We start from the raw sequence: 23,932 nt of genomic DNA, 5'->3' as shown, positions 1-23,932 counted from the left end.
GATAGTTGCACTAAGGATTTGGCCTTGTATTTTGATATTCAGTAGAGCTCATGTACTCATTGACACCAGATCTTTGGGATGGTTGTAGAAGTATTTCTATTGTTTCGCAGTTATTTCCTGATATCTCCGCCATTGAGTTTATAAATTCTGTTTTACTGAATTTACTGTTATTTTGGAATGGTTGGCTTGCCTAGAAAGTAGTGTTAGACGTCGTCGCGTCTCCGATGGGAGTTGGGTCGTGACCGTATTTCTTTAATACATTTGTATTGTCGTCTTATTTGTCAATACGTACTCAATAATAAAATCTTTATTAAATTAAAGGGACTTATATACTCATCGAATAACTTTTTTATTATGTATTTTTTTAATTATATGTATCGGACCTAGACAGGCCCCTTGCTTGAGTAAAAGGATATAGATTCTTCCATACAGTCATTAAACTATAATAGAATTCCCGTATATTTCGAATCTTTATTGGTCGTGCGGACTACCGCCAACCTTCAAAGGTACTGAAGCAGCTAGATCTGGATGGCCGTGCGGACTACCGCCCGCCTACCCCAATATTTAGTATTATTAAATTATTAATAGAAATGTTTATTAGCATATTACTTTATTTAATATTTTTGTCTACTACTCTTTCTTAATATAATAGAATCTCCAAATTATTAGAGGTTTGTCCTAAAATTTAACACTCGTTGCATATTTGTTGTTACACTTGTCATCATCACATTGAAATGGTTCTCTTATTCTATATAAATAGATATTATCCAATGTATAGTATTATTACATTGTTAATAGAAATTTTTATTAGCATATTACTTTGTTTAATATTTTTGTCTCATACGCTTTTTTTAATGTAATAAAATCTTTAAATTTATTGGAAGTTTGTTCTAAAATTTGACACTTGGTTACATTTTTGTTGTTACACTTGACCATTCTCACATTGAATTGTTTGTCCTATTCTATATTGATACATTTTCGGCCGACAATAAATCAGTACAATTTGTGGACTGGGCTTTACTAGTGGGACCAAAGGCTTCAAAACAGAAAAAGCAAAATTTACCCGATACGTATGAGAATCATGGTAAGTGTCACAGGCGTATTTTATGTCACACAAAACAGCCCGCGCGGCAGCCAAGTCTCGACTTGACTTCAGCCTGCTCCAACACTTGGCCAAAATTCTGCAACTTTGGACTTAGATTTATTTAGGCAGCTTTTCAACGTAGTAAGTAGATACTGATTTTAGGCAACGAAAAATCGATGAAGGGACAGAGAATTAAAGTGAACAAAAGGCACAATATACAGGAAACTCTTTCCCAACTTTGTATTTAACTCGAGAATACAAAGAAAACTCAAAACTCAAAGTACATCCGCGTACAAAATGAAGATCACTCTTGACCCTCACAAGACTACTCTTAGCCTTAGGTTGTTTTCACTCTTGAAAACAGGTTTAGGACTCCTTCCTAACTCAATAGTGTGCTCTCACACGTTTTTCACTCTATTTTCTAAACGGAAAGGGTGATGTCCATTTATAATACATGAACCAGCCCCATTTACACAATAGTTGCCTATATTTAGGCTTAGGCACTTGCCCACTCAGCCCATTACTTTAGCTTAGTGTAGTTGACACCCCCAACTACTAGGATCTTGTAAACCATGCTAAAGATAATGAGATCATGGCCCCAAAAACGTGCTAACTCCTGCCAGCCTTTTGGACAAGGCTCAACTGTTGCCCATGTGCACAACATATGCCAATAACCGCCTTTGACTTTGTCAATCCAAGACTTGCTGCCCAATTTCATGCCATGGCTTGGACCAGGTGCCAATGTCATTGTATCCAGCTGCATTGTGCCGCAACTTGCCTTGCCATCGCCCACGAACTTGGCCCGTTTGCCGTAACTCAATGCCTTGACAAGTCTGTCCGCACACTGCCTTCCCGTTGCACATTTGCTTGCCTTTGCCCATCCGTTTTTGCCTTACCTTGGCATCACTGTCTCATGCCTTGATGCCTTTGCCATGATTAAGTGTCATCCTTAGCCCGCAACTCATTGTCAAGCCCTTGCCAAGCTGCCTCGCCTCCGTCAAAGCCTTGGCCATCACTTGCCTGTTTCCCATTTTTGACATTGGTGCTGCTCGTGCACCTAGCTTTGCAACACTCTTGCTGCCTCATGACAACATTCTTGTTGTCAAGTCGAGCTCAATTGGCGGAGGTCTAACAAACCGCCCACACCCTTTGAAACTCGACGTCTTCGTCGAGGTCAACTCAATGTATGAGTCCTAAGGGGTTGACAATCAACGCACCTTGACCCCCTTTCTCTTCAGCTATAATTGCATTGACACCAACAGTTTGTTTGTCACTATTCAGCGCCTCCAATGCAGCCCTCTACTCCGCGGCAGTCATAGCATTTAACACTGCCTTGTTCGGACAGTCCCTCGCTCGATGTGGTCCATCACAAAGGAAACAACCACTGAATTTGCTGCCCTTCTCCTTACTCTTTGAAGTTCCAGCTTCCTGCTTTCCCTTCCCCTTGTCTTCATTTGCATTTCCATTTTCACATTTCTTCCACTCCTTTGTCTTGTCCTTCTTTCCGTCTTTGGACTTTGAAGCAGAAGCCTCATCACTCAAGTGAAAATCGCCCAATGCATCAGCCGCAGCCACAACACTTGCGAGGTTTGAATATTCTGCCTTCGTAACTCAAGTTGTGCCTACTGTTGCAGCCCGCTCATGAAGTTGTGCAACTTGTCTTCTTCCGACATGTTGCTGATGATCAGCATCAAAGATGTGAACTCTTTCACATATGCTCTAACTGATCCGGTGTGTTTTAACTTTTTCAGTTTGTCCCTAGAAATCCAAGATGTATTACTAGGAAGGAATTGATCCTTCAATTCCTTTTTAAGCCGCTCCCACGACTCAATCTTTGGTCTACCCAAACTTTCATCTTCAGCCACACGAGTGCGCCACCATAACTTAGCATCTTCACTCAAATACATGCTAGTCAAGGTTACTTTTTCCATCTCGTCTTGCACACGAATAACATGAAAGTACTGCTCCATATCCCAAAGAAAATTCTCCAACTCGCGTGCACTCCTTGCACCACTAAATGCCTTAGGTTCAGGAATTCTCACCTTGAGACGTTCAGTACCACGTTGAGGAGCATCCTCGCCCACAGCACGTCGTAGCACCACTGTCTCGGCCCTCAGATCCACATTCTCTCGATTTAGCCTTGCCAATTCTACCTCAAGGTAGGCAAGCGTTGTCATAAGGGTCTGAATTTCTTCACCATCAGGAACATTTCCCACCAATGCTTCCAGTTTCGTTAGCCTTTCCCGCAGTTCATTGTTACCACCAGCCATGTTCTCGAACAAGACCACGAAATCTGCCACTGCCCGTCGTGTCTCCGTCACGAACCTGCTCTGCTCTAATACCAGTTGTCACAGGCGTGTTTTATGTCACACAAAACAGCCCGCGCGGCAGCCAAGTCTCGACTTGACTTCAGCCTGCTCCAACACTCGGCCAAAATTCTGCCACTTTGGACTTAGATTTATTTAGGCAACTTTTCAACGTAGTAAGTAGATACTGATTTTAGGCAACGAAAAATCGATGAAGGGACAGAAAATTAAAGTGAACAAAAGGCACAATATACAGGAAACTCTTTCCCAACTTTGTATTTAACTCGAGAATACAAAGAAAACTCAAAACTCAAAGTACATCCGCGTACAAAATGAAGATCACTCTTGACCCTCACAAGACTACTCTTAACCTTAGGTTGTTTTCACTCTTGAAAATAGGTTTAGGACTCCTTCCTAACTCAATAGTGTGCTCTCACACGTTTTTCACTCTATTTTCTAAACGGAAAGGGTGTTGTCCATTTATAATACATGAACCAACCCCATTTACACAATAGTTGCCTATATTTAGGCTTAGGCACTTGCCCACTCAGCTCACTACTTTAGCTTAGTGTAGTTGACACCCCCAACTACTAGGATCATGTAAATCATGCTAAAGATAAAGAGATCATGGCCCCAAAAACGTGCTAACTCCTGCCAGCTTTTTGGACAAGGCTCAACTGCTGCCCATGTGCACAGCATATGCCGATAACCGCCTTTGACTTTGTCAATCCAAGACTTGCTGCCCAATTTCGTGCCATAGCTTGGACCAGGCGCCAATGCCATTGTATCCAGCTGCATTGTGCCGCAACTTGCCTTGCCATCGCCCACGAACTTGGCCCGTTTGCCGCAACTCAATGCCTTGACAAGTCTGTCCGCGCACTGCCTTCCCGTTGCACATTTGCTTGCCTTTGCCCATCCGTTTTTGCCTTGCCTTGGCATCACTGCCTCATGCCTTGATGTCTTTGCCATGATTAAGTGTCATCCTTAGCCCGCAACTCATTGTCAAGCCTTTGCCAAGCTGCCTCGCCTCCGTCAAAGCCTTGGCCATCACTTGCCCGTTTCCCATTTTTGACATTGGTGCTGCTCATGCACCTAGCTTTGCAACACTCTTGCTGCCTCATGACAACACTTTTGTTGTCAAGTCGAGCTCAATTGGCGGAGGTCTAACAGTAAGCATCAAATTACAGGAAGACTAAAAAATAAACCTCAAATATTCACAATCTTAAAATAGCAGAGTGCCTACAAACGTTCACACATTCTCTCGAGTGATCATTAAATATGGATTCATCAAACCTTACATCACTTCCAGAAGAAGGCTCAGAAGAAACCCATAATCTCCATTCTGCCTTTTCTTCTATCCCTGCTCGCCTTCCCATTCAGTAAGCTCATCATCGTTGTCCATTTTTCCAAAAAATAAAAATAAAAAATGGAACTTTTTGGTGTTTGTTTTTTTCCTATGTTTGTGTAGTATGAAATTTTGGAATAAAATTATTTGAATTGTGTGATTGGCATTTTAGAGTTACTGATAATGCTCTGTACATTTATGGAGTTTTTATTATTAGTCTTTCTTTAGTACAGAAGCTGTTATGATGATCTCTTTTTGCTACCTTTGGTTCTGTAAATGTGGATTAGTTTTTACTAGGGAGAAATACTTATCAAGGGAGAGTATATATTTGTAAATAAAGGATCTTGGTAAACCAATGAGATCATTTTAATTGTTGGAACATCCGGTCAATTGTTATGATGTACCCATTTAGTTTTCTTGAGGTACCTAGTTGGGATTGCTATAACTGGACAAGCAACTGAATAATGCCATTCACTAATGGGTTTAAGGCCTCTTTGTTAGGGAGACTTTAGTTTTAGTGGGGATATTAGGATATAGGTTTGAGGTATGAGAATTAGATTATCAGTCCTAAACATCATTGTTAAATAGATGTAGATCTCCGGACTCCGTGCATAGAGGGAAGTTAGTGCACCGGGCTGTCCCTTTTTTTTACCATAACTATCTGAAGAATTTCTTCTGTTGGATGGAAAGCTGATGTAAAAATTCGTCAAATTCCAAATAAATTCGATGGGGAATCCTGTCAGATGGAATGACGAGCAGAAGCAAGAACGAGAAGTGCTAATTTGAGGAAGCTGAAAAAAGTACTTGATGTTTCATTTTGCAACTTGTAGAAGGAGTTTCAACTTTTACTTCCTTTGACCCATAATTGTAGTCTTCTAAATGTCACAGTTTTAAGAAAATATGATCTGATGTTGTTTGACAATTGAAAAGCCTATAAAAGCACAGTGGCTCCACACATATTTAGTTATTTATATCGAAGGAAATATTGGGAAGTAGAAAAATTGCTGGACATGTAGACAAGGACGGATCCAGAGAAAAGGATACGGGTTCCCGTGAACCCAGTAACTTTTGCATAAACTCTGTATTTGTATTAAAAAATTTATTAAAAGTATAAGAATATTTAGCTTGGAACTCAGTTCGTTGATCCAATTATCATTTAGATTAACTTGAGATTGTTGTAGGAACCCATAAGCTTAAAATTCTGAATTTGCATGTAGATATCATGTATTTGGTGAATGGTGTGAACAATTGCAGTGGGAAGGGGGTGTTAACTGCATTTTGATTAGAGATTTGGCCTTTAGTATAGGAAATTTGATACTTCTCCATCCCAATTTATGTGTTGGTGTATGACGGGGCACAAAGTTTAAGAAAGAAAGAAAAACTTTTGAAACTGGTGGTTTAAAACAAGCCAAAGAAATTTCTGTGGCTATAAATCATCTTATAAATGATAAAATGGAAAGTTTAGAGCTAAATTATTACTAAATATAGAAACTTGTCATTCTTTTTGGAACTGACTAAAAAGAAAAGAATACCACATGAATTGGAACAGAGGAAGTAAGTACTTTTCACCTCAGAAGTGTCCCCTTCATTTTTGAGAGGTGGACGAAACAGGTAGAGCTATAATTTATCCCTTTTATAAGGCTCCCTTATTGTTGGAAGGTGGGTGACCGACTATTTGCATCTTATGTGAGGACGGTAGGGTGGAAATGATGGAGCTCAAGTACTTTTTGACAGCACAATGACTTACGATAGTAACATATATGCTATAGCAGAGTTGAGGTCTATACTTGACTAATGTGAAGCAATATATTTTAATGACAATGCTCAGTCAAGTCAGCCCATAGTAGACCAATGCCAAAAAGGAGGATATAGGAAAAGGATTGATAAGAATAGTCACTCCACTCCATTGTCCATAGATAGCGCGAGTTCAATTTGCGTAAGAAAACTACTAATTTTCTTTTTTATTACGGAAGAGAACTGTTAAGTTGTTCTAGTGTTAAGAACTTCTTGATGCTCCACTATCTATATGTCACTGCACCACATTCCCCAAAAAATTGTCAAACGACTGAACAAAGTTAATGACGTACTCCCTCCGTTCTAATTTATGTGAATCTGTTTGACTGGGCATAGAGTTTAAAAAAATGAAGACTTTTAGAATTTGTGGTCCTAAACAAGTCAAAAAGGGGCCCAGAGTACTTGTGTGGTTATAAAAGCTTCTCCTTAAGGGTAGAATTGTAAGTTTAAGCTAAATCGTTCTCAGATTTAGAAAGAGGTCATTTTTTTTGGAACGGACTAAAAAGGAAATAGGTTCACATAAATTGAAACAGAGGGAGTACTTCTTATGCAAAAGCAACTAAAATAAGATGTCCAGTAGAATAAAATGGTCTAGAATAATAACACCTAGGAGGTGGTTGTCACGTCCTAAACTACCCCTAGACGTGACTGGCACCCAGCTAATACCACCTGTCGGGCGAACTATACTTACTTACCTTAGCCATTAATTTGCAGCATTTGATTAATTAAATGAGTACCCAAATAATCTGATAACTATTACGAACAATTAATATCTCAAAATATTAGATTAAAACTCTAGCCCAAATCTCACACTAGACCATGGAGCATCTAAGATAATTACAAAAGCTCTCATATAAATAAATCATAAACACTCTTTGGGCAGCCTCCACGAATAATGTGGCGGCTCACCTCAATAACTGGATCAACTCTAGCGAACTCATCGGCTACTAGCTTCGTCTTCATCAATAGTATCTGCATGGACATGCAAGTAAGGAGTGAGTTATACGTAAATATAACCCAGTAAGATCTTCGACCCGCCACTCTGAATACCTCTGGAACAAGTGTTAGAAAATACAAACACACAATGAGCACACATATAATATGCACAGAAATTCTTTTATAATATAATTACTCTATAAGGTCCAAATAATTATTCAACAACAATACTACATATATCTCAACACAATATACACTAAGGACTTGTCATTAACGACAGTGTAGGAAATTAACCAAACAACCCAATCAGTGGTGAAGCCAGAAATGTTTCCAAGGGTGTTCAAACTTGAAAGAACTAAAAAGAAATTCCCGACAAAGGGTGTTCAATATATATTTTATACATCTAAAATCAGTATTTTACTTATATACACAGTGTAATTTTTCGTAATATTTCGGTGAGACCACTCTTTGTAAAAGGTGGCTTCGCCCCTGACCCCAACAAGTCCACGATAGCATACACAATTCCCCAAATCTATCACGGCGGCATACACAATGTCCCAAATCTATCACGGCGGCATACACAATGCCCCAAATCTATCACGGCGGCATACACAATGCCCCAAATATATACCGGCGGCATACACAATGCCCCAAAATCTATTACGGCGGTATACACAATGCCTCAAATATATTACGGCAGCGAAGAAATAATTTCTAACGCTCCAACGCCATAGCACAAGGCTACGCCATATCACACCTACACTATAAATCACTTATTAAATAATTTTAATTTTTTACAAAATAATATATATTTGCAGCTGGCCAAAGACCACCGATTTTGCCAAGTACATGCTCGTTCCAACACATGGACCAGGTAGAAAAAAACATACTTCCAAAATGTATTTTAAAAAAACAAGCATCAAAGCTTAAAGGAAAATTCCCCAATCTTGCAATGCCTAGAACACTAACCAAACTGCCTCCAATGGCTTCATTCAAAATATTGAATAACACTTCCTAATTAATCTAGGTGAATAATTTTCATAATCTTTGAACAAGTCAAAATCAAAGTAAACCCCTGGTCCAATTACTAAAAATCTGTACAAATTAGCAGACGACAGAACATGAATGCCGCAGCAATGCAGCTGTAGAATGCATTACAATGCCTTAATTTACCCAATCTCATTATAAACCATTCTAATCATTGAATCATCATTACTTTATCTATAAATTATGGGCTAATCATTAATTAATCACTGAAAGTCCAATTTGGTGCCCTAAAAATCTAGACTTTGTAGTAGTAGAAGTCAGTAATTCTTTTCTTAAAAACTATGCAACGAAACATATCCCTAATCCCTTAATTATTACTTTAAAAAATTCTATTCAAAATCCTTACCAAAATCACTACACATACCTGAAGCCTACAAGTTTATTCCCTTCCTTGGCTTCGTCAGAAATGACACCACAATTTGAGCTCGTTTACGCTGCCGCGTCAGTTTTCTTCTGAAGTCCTCCTTTTTTTTTCTTTTCTTTTTTTTGTTTTATTCCTAATGATGAACAGACCTAACACTTATATCCTCTAAGGTCAATCTGACACATGACCTTTCACAGTAGGGAAGAAATTTAAAAATAGCCAGATTTACAAATGATTATTTAAAAATAGCCCAATTTTAAAAGTAATCGAAATTTAGCCACTTTTCATGTAAAGATAAATTTGAACGAAAACACTGTTCAAAATCCGAAAAATACTCCAGCATAGTATACTGGAGTTTGGAGCACCGGGCTCCAGTTTCCAGTATATTATAGTGAAGTCAGCAAAGTATACCAGTCCAGCATAATATGTTGTAAGTTCATACACAGGTGTACCGAACTCTTATTATGATAGACTGGTCTCTGTTGCAGCAAAATAGTGGCTATTTTTTATTGACTTGGTAAATGCTGACTATTTTTGAATGATCAGTCCGAAAACTGACTAGACCGTGCTATTTTTACTTCAGAATAGGGCTAGGCCCACCAGAAAATTTACTTGTACACTATTGTATACAATTATAGGAGTAGTAAGTTTCCTCAATTAGCTTAATATTTGACTCAATAACTATAAATAAAAATTAATTTTCTAGTTTCACAATTAATAAGTATTTAAAAAAAAATATTTTGGATTATTACAATGGTTAGGCTTGGGAGTAAAATATCTGAAATTACCTAAAGTATACCCTTAAAATGGCTATAGGGGTTTGACGATGAGCAACTAGACTTTGTGGAAAGAGATCAAAATGTGATAAAATATGTATCTGTGGTTTTTGGAGTACTGGAACCTGCTCAGCGGGGTGGGTCTATGGAAGCATCTAAGCAGTCTTTTGAGGAGATTTTCAACAAAAGGTCAACTACAAGTAGGTGATGGAAGGAAGATAAGAATGTGGCAAGATGGTTGAATTAATCATCAACCTTTGAAGCTCACCTCTCTTACATAAGTACCCACTAGTGCTGAATCAGGAGGAAGCGATTGCAGACTGCAAGGATGATTGACTGGGAGGTTGATAGAGTGGCAGAACTACTTAGTATGATCGGAGAAGTGAAGTATCGAAGATCCCTGGCAATATAAAATGTAAAGCAAGTAGAGAATAGAGATGGGAAAATTTATAGTGAGTCCTGCAATAAAAGTTTAAGCAGAGAGGATAACATAAAATATAGAACGTCCATGGAAGATAGAATGCATAACTAAGGCACCTACTAGAGCAGCATGTTTGAATGGATTTCCCTTCAGGAAGCTTTCATCACACAAATTTCGCTGAAAAGAGATTAGAATCTGTTCAGTAAGTGTCTAATATCAAAGGCTCATTTAAACGCGCTTAAGCCCTGAAGCTCAAAAAAGCTCAAGGAGGACGCTTCGCCTCGCTTAAACTACGCTTCAGTGTAGGCAAGGCATTAAGGTGTACCCCTTATAGGCCACGTATCCTACGTTGAATCAAGCATTAATATAACAACGATCCAGTAAAATCTCACAAGTGGGGTCTGGGGAGGATAGTGTGTACGTAAACCTTACCTCTACCCCGAGGGGGTACAGAGGTTGTTTCTGATAGACCCTCGACTCAAGAAAGAGATAATATATCAGTATCATCAATAAAAACCATAGAAATAACAACATCACAAGAACCAATAAATAGATGGAAAGCAAAAATAATAACCAGTAAATAAGGCCTGACACTATGAAAATGGAAGAGTAGTGTGAACACAACATTGACCACTAGCAGTCTAAGACAAAATTGCCTAGTCTCACACTGGTACGAGTTAGAAATATGCTCAATTACCTCCTAATCTACAACCTTAATGTTCGACCTCCATAGGTTCCTATCGAGGGCCATATCCTTAGAGATATGAAGCCTCGCCAAATCCTGCATGATCATCTCTCCCCAATAATTCTTAGGTCGTCCTCTACCCCTCCTCGTATATACCAACGCCAGCTGCTTGCACCTCCTTACCGGGGCATCTGGGCTTCTTTTCATGTGTCTGAACCATCTGAGCCTCGCTTCCCGCATCTTGTCATCCATGGGAGCCACACCCACCTTTTCCCGAATACCTTCATTCATAATCTTATCCATCCTAGTGTGTCCGCACATCCACCTCAACATCCTCATTTCTGCTACTTTCATCTCATGGATATGCGAGTTCTGAACTGGCCAACACTCAGCCCCATACAACATGGTCAGTCTAACCACCGCTCTATAAAACATACATTTGAGAAGCGATGGCACTTTCTTGTCACACAGGGCTCTAGATGCTAACCTCCATTTCATCCACCCAATCCTATGCGGTGTGTGACATCCTCGTCGATCTCCCCATCCCCTTGATAACCGACCCAAGGTACTTGAAACTGCCTCTCTTGGGAATGACCTGCGATCCAAGCCTCACGTCCATGCCTGCGTCCCTAGACTCGGTACTAAACTTGCACTCAAGATATTCCGTCTTCGTCTTGCTCAATTTGAAACCCTTAGATTCAACGGCCTGTCTCTAAACCTCCAACTTCTCGTTAACGCCGCTCCGCGTCTCGTTAGTCAGAACTATGTCATCCGCGAATAACATACACCATGACACCTCCCCTTAAATATGGTGTGTCATTGTGTCCATCACCAGAGTAAATAAGAATGGGCTGAGTGCATATCCTTGGTGTAACTCCATAATCAGATAAAATAAAAATATAAACAATAAAGCATTAATAAACAATAAAAATATAATCAGCAAAGAGATATAATAATTGTTAAAGAAAACGCTATGAATGATTTTGTAACTTTTTTCTTGCATTACAAATATATTTTTATTTTTCCTCATTGCATCTTTTTTTTTTACTAAAGCCCATACTTTAACTGCGCTTTGCACTTAAAACCCCAACAGATAGAGGCGGACCCAGAATTTTAATATGACGGGGGCACCACTACCATTAGAGTGACTTACCCAAAACTTTATTAGCCAATAAAAGAATACATATTAACTCTAGGATAGACCAAATAAGTAGCATAATTCACTATATAATATAAATTTGCTAAGCAAAAGGCAAAAATAAAGTAAGAGCTTACGCTTTGATTTCATCAAGACTTCCCAATTGACCTGCGAATACAAATTTTAAAATAAGCTTTCTAATAAATAAATACGTTTTCCTGCACATCCATGCGCACACATGGACTAAATTGGAATAAATTTTCAATAAGAATTAAACTTCGTCGAAAATACATCCATGTTAATTCACAAGAACAAAAACTTCCTACAAAATAACGGGTTCGATAAATTTAAGAGTCCATTAAGAATACAAGCAAACACAACATCAATAGAAGAGACACAACCCTTTTATCAAGAATAAAGCAAATACTACAATTATTAAGTAACTCTTGGATAAGTGAAACATGAAACAGAGAATATAATAGGAACAAGCCAACACATTAAGAAACATGCTAAATAGAGTTATATTCGAAAATCACACAACATTAATAATGCATAGTGATATTCAATAATAGTATTACCTATACGCTATATTCCAAAAGTTAATCACATTATGGACAGTGCAACTTTTTTAAGAGTTATCTAATTTTCAAACATGTTATAAATCAAAATCCATGAAAAAAATATAGCCTATAAATCAAGGGACCACTCCGTTTCAGAAAAAATGGGAGCTCAACAAAATTATTTGAATAATAGATTTAGAGTTTATTAAGAATGCCTTTGCTGGCAATTGTTGAACCAAAAACTTGAACCTAAATAAAATTTTATAATCTCAATCTCCAATTATTCATGCTCTTATAAATAAAAAATAAATTTCAAAGTAGGAGCAACACTAACCAAAGATTTGATGTCTGCTACTTTTTCAAAGTAATGAGAGGAATTAAGGAAGAAGGGCTCTATTTTGGAGCGAGGAGCGACGATTTTGAATTTTGGCCTCTTGGAGTTTTTGATTTTGGGGGTAGGATTTTTGAAAAGAATAAAATAATGAAGTTGACTATTATGTACAACTATTACAATAATTAAATTCAGATTAAAAAAAATAAAAAATATAAATCAATCAACTATTATATAGTGTTGTACAATAGTACTAGAACATATTCCCCATTATTATATAAAGTAAAACAAAAAGGAAAACAACTAAAAAGGCGAATTTACAGGAGCTGGCTTCGTACCCGAGACGTCAACTAAGTGACGGAACTCATGCAACACAAAAGATCATCGCTCCAGCCCGCATTTAGTCATTGAGGGGGCCAAGAAAATTATTTAACGGGTTACTAAGAGGTTGTTTGGCTAAGCTTATAAGCTGGTCAAACTGGCTTATAAGCACTTTTTGGTTTATCTACGCATTTGGTAAAATTAAAAGTGCTTATAAGTTAAGTGCTTATAAGCTAAAAATAAGCCAAAAGTTGGTCTCCCAAAACTTATCAAAATTCAGCTTATAAGTACTTTAGGTTTGACCAAAATATTTACTATTATATCCCTAAAATACTTATTTTTAAAACAAAACTCTTCGCATACTCAATACTTCAGTTGTTTATTGTTAATTTTAATACTTTTATCCAAAAAGGTAAGTCCTTATTTTTAAATTAACTTTAGGTGCTGAAAATGTTTATCACATCAATTGAGCCAAACGGGCTCTAAAGTATGTAGGCTAACGACTTCTCGTGACACCCGAGCCTCTGTGTAGAATGTAGAATTGTAGATCCGCCTCTGTCAACAGATCTAGAGGGACCTAGAATCGGCAAGAGATCTAGAGCGCTTTTTAAAGTTTTTTCCTTTGACAACACTAATATGAGGGACCTAGAATCGCCAAGGTACTGTACTGCAGGTGTTTTGAAGACGAGACTCTAGCTAATTTTTGCTCTAGATGTTTACAAATTGTTAAATTCCTGGTGTAATGTAATCTGACTATTGGAAACAATGATAATTCTTTTCTGGAACTTTCCTATTCCCTACAATGTTAGGAGCAGACTCAATACTTTTTTCTGTTAATATATATGCACTTCTCAAGTACAGTTTAGGAGCTCTTTTAGGAGCTTTAGGTTAGACAAAGGTGTCTTTGTTTGCAATTAAACACCAGAATGGTAGAAGTGTAGATTTTTTTTTTTTGGTCCACGAAATTTATTGTTTTTTATTAATCACATATTTTTGACTGAAAATTTGTCTTAATTATTGCTGCAGGACATCTTCACAGAAATATGCACCTTTAGATTGGTCAGATTATTTCGATCGAGAAGATGATATTCAGATCCCGGACTCAGATGATGTTGGTTCTAACTTCTGTTGCATTTTCTTAGTATTTGAAAACTCAGCTGTTTCTTGACAAAAATATTTCTGTCTGCCTGAGAGTTTATCATAGTATAATAGTATTACTTTGTTTTTTTCCCTTACTACTTTTTTATGCTCTTTTTTTCGTAGTCAAGTAGCAAGATCATCTTTTATTTGCTTTGTCATTTCAGGTATTTCATGTTTATATGGCAGGGACTGAAGGGCCTGTTGTTTTTTGCCTGCATGGTGGTGGTTATTGCGGGTAGGTGTACTCTTTTTACTTAGCTTTTCTTATGGTTCTGTTTCAGCAGTTGTATTTACAACGTGTAGAGCCACATTTCACTTTAGGTTTTGTTCCATATGAGTTTTAGATCATAACAAAGACATTTAATTTTTGCTTTCTCTTTGGTCTTTACTAACAAAAAGTGACATGGGAACAAACTTTCATTTGAACCATACTTTTTCACCTTTCCTGCTAAACATTTAAAAAGTTAGGAAATGAACATTTCAATTTTCTTTTAAGAAATCATAACCATAAAAGAATTCGAATCATGACATTCAAATAAGGGAGTATTCTTCACTCTGCATGTCTCTTGTATCTATGGCACAATTTTTTGCGCTAACGGACTAATAATACAACAAAATCCACCAAAAATAAGGAGCTTTGCTGGACTTAGAAGCAGGTGACTTGGAGGGGAAAAGGGGAGGATCAGTTTTTATGGCCTAACCTAGTAACCTGAGAAAGAAGATCCAGAAAAAGATGTATAGCAGCTCCTTTATTTAAAATGATAATAGTTTAGTTTGAAATTGATGCATACTGTGCCTAACTTGCTTCTGCCAAATTTTTTAGCATCATCCACATGTTCTAAATAAAAAGCCTAGGAAAATCAGACATGCATCTGTAAGCTTCATTACTACCTGAGGCCATGTAGCATAGACCAAGTGCAGAAGATTCCGGAAAGATTAAGAAAAAGAGGAATTAGGAAGAGCCAAATGGGAAAACGTGCACTTCTTTGTTCTCACATTTGGTAGAAAACAGTATTTGGTTTCCGAATGGTATGGTTAAGGAGTGGAGAATGGTATGCTGATACAGTTTGAAGGGGGAACCTTGTCCTTAGTATAACTGCTGCATATTAATGGTTTAAAAGGCAAAATTCACTGCTTAGACCAAAACAATTAATGAAAGAAGAAATGATTTTCTTATTACTCCTAACACCATTACTTGCTAGTACGGAACAATCTCTTCTTTCTCCAATTCTAAATAGATCAAAGAAGACATAGTGAGATAGTCCTCCAAGCTGTGTTCCTATCTCTGCAAATGTCTGTATCATTGATCTAGCTAAGACTCAATCCATTGTCCTTGAGAGAACCCAAGAGACGTTGAACAAGGAGAAGCCCAACGTCCGTAGCTCCAATTGTGGTTGAACCAAAAATTTATATTTTATATGCTCTTGACATCATCTGGTGTGCTTTAAATGAAGTTTATTTAATTTATTCCCAAAAAGGCACAAGAAACTTTCAGGAGATATGGAAGCTTTCATCTTACGAATGAGAAACTTAATGAAGAAAAGGAGCTAGTAAAAATCTACATGGTGTCTTTGAGAATATAGTCGAATATAATACAACCACTTTATGGGTTTCACTTAAATGTCAGTTATGTTGCTTTGCCAACACTCTTCTGTTCAAGAATCAACTTTATTGACTCCCTTTTTAGGAGAATAGATGTCAGTAAACAGTCTTAGGACATTCTTTGTGCCAATGTTCTTATTCATTGTGGTCAGTTCTCTGGTGAATTCCTTAGTTAATTCCTAGATGCTTGGAAAATTTGTATTCTGTTGGAAGGTACAGAGCCTGTTGGTGAATGGTTTGCTTGCTCTCTCGTCTATCTATATCTTGTAGCTAAGCATCAGTTTTGAAATGGCAATTAACGAGAAACATTATGTTAAATCTGTGCGGTTTTATTTTCTCAGGCTCTCATTTGCATTGGCAGCAAGCAAACTTAAGGAGAAAGCTAGGATAGTAGCCATGGATCTCAGGGGACATGGAAAGTCAGCTACGCAAAATGACGTTGATTTGTCCATTGAGGTACTTTCGAAAGATGTATCTTACTACTATGAGCTTCAGTATTTGATGCTTTTGAGAAACTCTTTTTTCCCAATTTCCATGTTATGGTGGTGTTGTTGGTTGCAGACGCTATGCGGTGATGTGTTTTCTGTTTTGAAGACAATGTATGGAGATGCTCCGCCTGCAATTGTGCTTGTTGGCCACAGGTTGTACTCTCTTCATGAAGTTAGTTCGCATTCAAATTTTCACACCTTTGTTTGACTAGTTACTATGTTTGGAATAACTTTATTTAGTAGTGAAATGTCTACTTATAGCACTAAAGGTTTATGCACTGCTGAGTGGAACAACACATAGGAGATCAGTACCAAATAAGTTTTAGGTTAACAGTTTTAGGACAAATAAAGGATCAGTTCTTCGGAGATAGTATATTACATTCTGGCCTTGGTATACAAATCTAAGGAAGCCATTTCTGCTCATGCAAAATTTTTTGGAGGATGTTCTCGCTCTCATCTCTGTTGTGTTTAGCTAAATAAAAGATATTGTGTTATATCATTGCTAAGTAGCTGCAAGCTACGAGGCACAGAGCTTTTCACTTGCACGCAATTTTCCCTGGCATTGTTTACGCTAGCTCAGTATTTTTATTTTTATTTTGTGAGAAAGAGCGCTAGCTCAGTAATTTAATAATGGAGTTAGTTGTATTAGTGTTGCAGTGGTCTGTAAACCAAATCGATCTCTGTTGCATCCATCAGATCTATAGTTGCTTAGAACTTTTAACTCATTGATGTGCCGCATTTCTTCGCCTTTTCCCGTTTTCTTCCAGTCCGAAGAGTCCTGAAATGTATCTTTATTTCCTTTCTCCTTTTCTTGGTTGGTCTGGATTCTTTTCATTTGTTCCCATATATTTGTTACCAAGAATGAAAATGGTTTGATAGGTATAAGAATAGGATGTAAACCTTTGTACGTTTTCCCTCAAAAGAAGTTTTAGTCCTGCTATGAATGAACTATTTCTGCTTTTTATTTTAATTAACTGCATGCTTAGGTTAGAAGTTTTCTGTACCACAAATAAGTTGTGAATTGTTCTCTCTTTCTTTCTGTCTCACTTTTCTGTTTGTGAGTAATGTGTGTGCACATATCATTCTAGTCTTTAACAATAAATAGTTGGACTTAGAGTTTTCTGATTATGTCAGTATGGGAGGTGCAGTTGCAGTTCACATTGCTGCAAAAAAATCATTTCCAAGTTTGGCTGGCTTGGTGGTTGTGGACGTTGTTGAGGTTGTCAATCTTTCTAACTTGTTAGAGATATGATTTTTGTTTCATTAAGTACGGATTTCCGGGAAGAATGGCCTTGGAGCAACGGTAAAGTTGTCTCCGTGTGACTTATATGTTACAGTTTCGAGCCGTGGAAGCAGCCACTAATGCTTGCATTAGGGTAGTCTATCTATATCACGCCTCTTGGGGTGCAGCCTTTCCCTAGATCTTGCGTGAATGCGGGGTGCTTTGTGCACGGGCTGCCCTTTTTATGTACTGATTTCCGGAGTTATCAGGGTTCAGCAATGGCATCGTTGATTCATATGCAGAAGATTCTGTCGAACAGAATGCAGCATTTCTCTACCCCTGAAAAAGCGGTAACCAATGCTCAGAACTTCTTCCCTTTTTGTGACAAGCAGCCGTGCTCACCTTATCATATTGAGCAAATTTTTTATTATGTTGTTTTTTACTCAGGTGGCCTTGTTTCTCAGGAACGCTTTATATTTAATCTATCCCCGCCCCCTCCCCCGCCCAACCAAAAAAAGAAACTTATTTTGCCGTGAAAATATGAAATTCAGTATCAGCAAGAGGGAGTACAATGCAGTAGTCTCTATTTCATTATGTATATTATGTTCCTGCTGTTTTCTTAACATAAGGTTGTATATAACAGATGCTTGATTAATCGCATCATAATAAGTGCACGTCATTGAGTAGATAATCAATCTAGTCACTTATTTTTGTTATTTTTTGTTGAAAAAGACAGTCTGACCACCAATACCAATTTCATTTAATCAGGTGAACAATCTTACATAAATTTACGATATGACATTTTCTTGTCATCTTAGGTAACTTCGACACCATTGCGTTGTGAAGTTTAACTCATAAAGCTATTTCCTACCCTCTAACATATCACGGTTTATCTGACTTATCCAGAAAACATCATGGTTTATGTTTGTTTTTCCTATATTGAGCTTCTGCTTGGTTAGACTTAGGATATGAGTTTTATTTAAGCTCCTCTGAGTCCTTAGATCTGTTGAGGCTCTCAAGTTTTTATTTGGAAGTTTTATGCATCTACAGATTGAATGGAGTGTCAAATCAGGCTCTTTGAGAAATATTGACTCTGCTCGTGTATCAATCCCCAACACATTGAAATATGATGAATCAAAAAAATGGTACGTAACCATGTCATATGTTTGGCATTTCTTCCTTTCTTTCTTTTTTATTTTTGGGATGGTACTGGGGAAGGGGGCTGGATTTCTTTCTTTCAGTTCTGTTTTCGGACTTTGGTGATTAGAATAGGTTTTCTGTATGTTTTTTTTTTTTTTGGGTGTTGGTTTTTGATGCTGCTAATTCCCATCACCAAACACTGATACTGCAGTTACACGCATAGAGCAAGACTGGAAGAAACTGAGCAGTATTGGAGAGAATGGTACGAGCTATTCTTTTTTGCTTGCCCAATCTAGATCTTTTGCATATCCTGACATATTATGCTGTTTTAGAAACACTAAATCTTGTATTTAGGGTCCTAGGAGACCATTTGGGACTGTGCTGCATCAATTTTTTTGCAATTAGCCTCAGTTTATGGGGGAAAAAACTGCGTTCTGGTCTGCACAGTTTATGCCTCAGTTTGTGTCTGCTCTTTAGCTATTCAGTAAGTTTTTGTACATGAGAAGACTCTTATGTTGTATTGTTTTGCTATGCATCTTCTTGATGCCTTTTAATGAAATTCTCTTCATCAAAAAAAAAAATGTTTTTTGGTTCTCTAACAATTTAAAAAAGAAAAAGCCTTTTTTTATTTTTATTCTCCTTTGCTTGTGATCTTGAAGGTTATGGTCGTCATTCATTCAGCTAGATAGCGGTCACGCTGAAAATTATTACGTCAAACAGAATGAATATTTAGTCTTTTTATGATAAGTAAGACATGAATTATATTTTAAACAGCACCAAGAAAGCACTGGGAAGTTACAGATTTTAATGGACTTGCTCCTTTAAATATGTAAGGGGCCTCTGAAGTTCGATACATTGATTAAATCATGTAACTTTTCTTACTACACCAAATATTCATTAGTTGAAGACTTCTAAATTTACACTAGATATTGCTTCTGATCTTTCTTCAGAACACCAATGATTTCTTTCCGACCCAATTGGTTACAGCTGCCTTCACATTGGAAGGCATCTATGTTGCCCAAACAAAGTCAATCCCAACAGCAACTTATCCTTACTTTGAGTTATAATTGAAGTGGCCTTCAATCATTGAATTGTCTGCAAAATGCTTAGTGTTCTACATTGGTAGAAGTGCGTATTCTTGTAACTCTTTCCTTTAAAGAAAACCAAACCAAAAGGTAGTAGAGCAAGATACTTTTGCCATTTATTATGAACACTAAAAGCACTCAGAATGAAAAGGACTAATTGTTAAATTTTTATGATCGTCGAGCCCCAAGCTTGTGGTCCTGCTCTAAGTGTGTGTTCGCTCAAATTAATCACATGATTGCAATGCAAAACAAATGACTGATAATCTCTTAGTTAGTCTCACAATATAGCACCTGCTGCACAAGTTAAAGCTCCTTTTCAATTAAATTTGTTCTTTTTATTCCGTCAGGGTTTCTCTAACTGCTACGGTCCTTTTAGAATGGCATCGACTATATGTAGACCCGAGAAGTTCTCTTAATTTTGCAGTCTGTGTCATGCTTCCAGAGGTCTGACACCTAGTGCTGATCAGGAAGCTGAGCATCTTGTTTTCCATTTTCTAGCATATGTCAATTTGAACCTGAAATTATAAGAAAGAATTACAAGAAAATACACATGACTTCACACCATAACAAAAAATGACCCATATTTTTAAGTTTTACCCTACCTAGCCCATATTGTACATATTTTGAAAGCATTAGCAAATTCAAAATCTGTGTTCTTACAACCATTGCTTCTAAAAGCTATGGAGTTAAATCTGTATTCTCACAACCATTAGTTTCACTCTCTCTTCTTCTCACCTCTTCTACATATGCTTCAAGGGGCATTGTATTTTCTGCTTCTCCCCCTATTTGCAATGTCAGAAAATTGAAGAGTAGAAGTCCACCATTGAAGGCCATTCAAAGCTTTGCTTTCGAAAATAGGATTTTTTGAGTTTGTTAGTTGTTTGGATTGGGTGTTGTTCCAATAGATTGAAAATATCAAAAGGAGTTCAAAATTTAAATTTGAAGTGATTTGAGCAAGATTTGAGTTAAATTTCAAAAAAGACGCAAGGTAGAAGACGAAGTCGGTTTTTTGTATAATTATGTATAATAGTGTATATGAGTGTATAAACACATCTTATACCCTATTATATACTTTTATACACATTTATACAGGCGCTTGTAGACGAACTTCTTCCACGATTTTCAGTTACAATTCTTGTTCAAAACCAGTCCAAATCTCCATTAAATGACTTCAAATTTTATATATAACCTCTTTATACTATTTCTAACAAGTCTAAATAACACCCACTCTAAATTTCTTACAAAATCAAATTCGAAATTTAAACCCACATATTTAAGCTTGTTAAAAATCTAATTTTCACCGCTCAAATGGATTTGGTTTGTTGAACTAATATTTGAGTCACAGTTATAGATTCAAAAATTAACTTAAAGCTGGAGCAATCTTTTTTAAAAATTAAATAGGAATTTTGAGAATCTATTGGAGTTGAATGTTTGAGTATTAGCCTATTATTTTTGGGCTAGTTGGTTGTAAATTGAAATGTGGGCTATAAAGTTGAAAAGTAGGGAGCCCAGTTGTTCTTATGTGAAATTTTCCCAAATTATAATGCTCTTGTTTCAGGTACGAAGGCCTTTCAGAAAAGTTTTTGTCATCTCCTGTTCCAAAGATATTGTTGTTAGCTGGGACAGACAGACTTGACAGGTTGTGTACTTCTCTCTGTATCGAAGGTCATGTGGAATTCTATAATTGCATATGCTTGTTAGCATGCATGCGAAGCTTCAACATTATGTGATTATGTATGAGACATGGTTCTGTATATTCCTTTTCTGTTCTGTGGTTATGTAAGAGATGGTTCTTCTGTATATTCCTTTTCTGATCTTACTTCTCAGTGAGTCATGTTGGAACAATTGATGCGCATGGCTTTCCTAAACAATATAGTACTTGCAGATTCACTTGTAATGAGGAATTGCATGGCCATTCCTTCTGGCAAAAGTATCTCTAAATGCCAGCCAATTTCTCCCAGTTAACTATTTACTAGTTGGGAATATGTATTATTCTTAACTGCTTACACAAAGCAGAATTGCCAAAGTCTGCTTAGAATCTCTTGAGACTTGTCACTATTCAGTATATGAAGAAACAAGCAGCAAACAGAGGAATTATCAGTGGAAGTAATAAAGGGCTCCCATTTGTCTATCAAATCGCATAAGGATTACATTCCTATTATTGCCATTGCATGTCCATGAACCAAGAATTTATCATTTGTTCTCAGAAAAGTTTATTCTCCTTTAGCGCTCTTCTTACTACCACTAATGTAACTGAAATAGATATACAAAGATATTAGAGAAAACGGTGTGCTTGTGTTTAACACTCTTTAACCATTTTATATAGGGTTCCCAACCAAATCTCACGTAAACAACTAACTTTCAGAACATGTAAGTGAAAATTACCTAGTTTTCAGTAGATAGATGTCTCTGTGATTTTTACTGCACACCAACAGTTTTCTGGTGGGAATACCCTTCATTGTAACTACCTTACTTTCTTTCACCCCAAAAAGGAAGAAAAAGAAGTCTCCATTCTAGCTTAAAGCTTGGATATACCATTGAATTTGTTAGACTCTATCAATATATTTGTCCATATATAATGTATTTTGCAACCCATTGTCATCAATGAGATACTCCAAAATAGAATCTGCAGTTAAAATAGATTTCATTTTGTTCTAGTAAAAGATTATAAAAGCTTAAGTAGTAGCTACTGGGAACGCTTAAAGCTAGAAGCATGAACTACATCTTTCTCGTTTGTGTTCTAACTAATTTGTCCATTTATTGTTACAGAGCCCTCACAATAGGTCAAATGCAAGGGAAGTTCCAAATGGTGGTTGTCAGACACACAGGCCACGCTATACAGGTCCATTTTGGTTTTCTTAAGATGCCAGTTGTTTTAACTGAAATTGCAACTCCTGAATATTTGCTTGTCCTTTGAATACTGCAGGAAGATGTTCCTGATGAATTTGCTACTTTGCTACTCAATTTCATTTCCCATAATCGAATAGGCCCACATGGAATTGAGGTTAGTTTCGAACTACTTTGAAGTGTCTGACATGATATTTTAAGATCCAAAAAGTTTTTTGTTTCTCCTTATTTTACTTTTTTGGGTATGGTAAGACTCCACCCCATGTCCCTTTGACCATAGTGAAGTCAAACCTCCAGCTTTATTGTTAGAGGTGGATGGTCTTTATCACTAGGCTGTTCCTCATCGAATTCCAAATGCTTTTGCTCTTCAATATCTTGGTTTCCTTTGGGAATAAAGCATAGTTTAATCGGGTTACATGTTTGGGATTTGAGGCATAGTTGTTGTTGGCAATGTTACATGTAAGCATATCATTTTCTTACAACTTTCTTTAACAATGCATTTTGACGTGACTTTGCTTGCAGATACCTGGACTTCGTCGACCCCCTCAGTCAAAACCTTGAATACTGGACTGCTGCGGAATAAGAATTTAATAGTTCCAATTTGTAACTTCTAGTTGCTTACACCGGAGGATCCTTTGGGAGCATGTAGGCGAATGTTTTAATAGAAATTGTACATAGAGTTGTCATCTATAATAAATGTTCGATTTGGCAAACAAGACCATTTAAGAAAGTGTCACCTTTTGTTTCTTCAAGATTAAACTTGTACAGTTGCTTGTCTCGAGGGAAACCATCTCTAAAGCTGAGGAACTCAAGGATTGAAAACACAAGTTCTTTCCATGATTCAACAACATTAATTATCAATGTCACTAAAGTTATTTTTACTGGTTATCCATATGAATGATACTAACCATACGCTCTTGTTTTCATGATACTTGACATAAAAAAGAGGTTGCTTGGTTGGCACTTGGTTCACAGCGAGTCGAATCATAACGTCTCACATGCGGTTGTGTGACAATAGAATTTGGCGTAGTGGTTTATTTGTCCGATTCTTTTAGTAACACGCTGATCCTTGCCTTTGCCTGAGTCACAATCATCAAACCCATTGACATTGAGCATACAACTATCAAAGCCAAGAGGTATGCAGGTACGTTTCTCCTCATAGGGAATGTTTAATGTTTCGAAACGAGTTTTTAACCAAAATTATCCCTTAAGTATAGGACTAGATCTAATTTTGTACTTGATACTTCACGTTGAGCACTTATTGTCAAATTTATCTTTATTAAAATGAAGCACATGAGAC

The 23,932-nt window shown here is 37.1% G+C and overlaps 1 protein-coding gene and 1 long non-coding RNA gene across 3 annotated transcripts; one reads left to right on the top strand and one right to left on the bottom strand.

Moving 5' to 3' along the window:
- Positions 1–7,089: 7,089 nt before the first annotated feature.
- Positions 7,090–9,008, bottom strand: LOC104212139 (uncharacterized). The gene is made up of 2 exons (XR_707296.2): positions 8,877–9,008; positions 7,090–7,501 (listed from the first exon to the last, which is right to left on the bottom strand). It is a non-coding gene; the product is annotated as an uncharacterized lncRNA (long non-coding RNA).
- Positions 9,009–13,558: 4,550 nt separating this feature from the next.
- On the top strand, positions 13,559–23,513 carry LOC104210163 (uncharacterized). Of its 2 annotated transcripts, XM_070167926.1 has the most exons (13): positions 13,565–13,767; positions 14,135–14,219; positions 14,413–14,483; positions 16,192–16,306; positions 16,412–16,491; positions 17,473–17,557; positions 17,830–17,910; positions 18,611–18,705; positions 18,912–18,962; positions 21,344–21,424; positions 22,555–22,627; positions 22,712–22,789; positions 23,155–23,513. In XM_070167926.1, the coding sequence occupies exons 1-13, from the start codon at positions 13,745–13,747 to the stop codon at positions 23,191–23,193; spliced, it is 957 nt and encodes a 318-aa protein (XP_070024027.1). In that variant the 5' UTR covers positions 13,565–13,744; the 3' UTR covers positions 23,194–23,513. The 2 variants fall into 2 exon arrangements, with proteins under 2 accessions (XP_070024028.1, XP_070024027.1); XM_070167927.1 differs by lacking the exon at positions 17,830–17,910 and having other exon boundaries at positions 13,559–13,767.
- Positions 23,514–23,932: the final 419 nt, after the last annotated feature.

Source organism: Nicotiana sylvestris, chromosome 2 (assembly GCF_000393655.2).
Source record: "Nicotiana sylvestris chromosome 2, ASM39365v2, whole genome shotgun sequence".
NCBI classification, from domain to species: Eukaryota; Viridiplantae; Streptophyta; class Magnoliopsida; order Solanales; family Solanaceae; genus Nicotiana; species Nicotiana sylvestris.
Note: the sequence above shows the minus strand (reverse complement) of the source record. Positions and strands in the feature narration are given on the sequence as shown.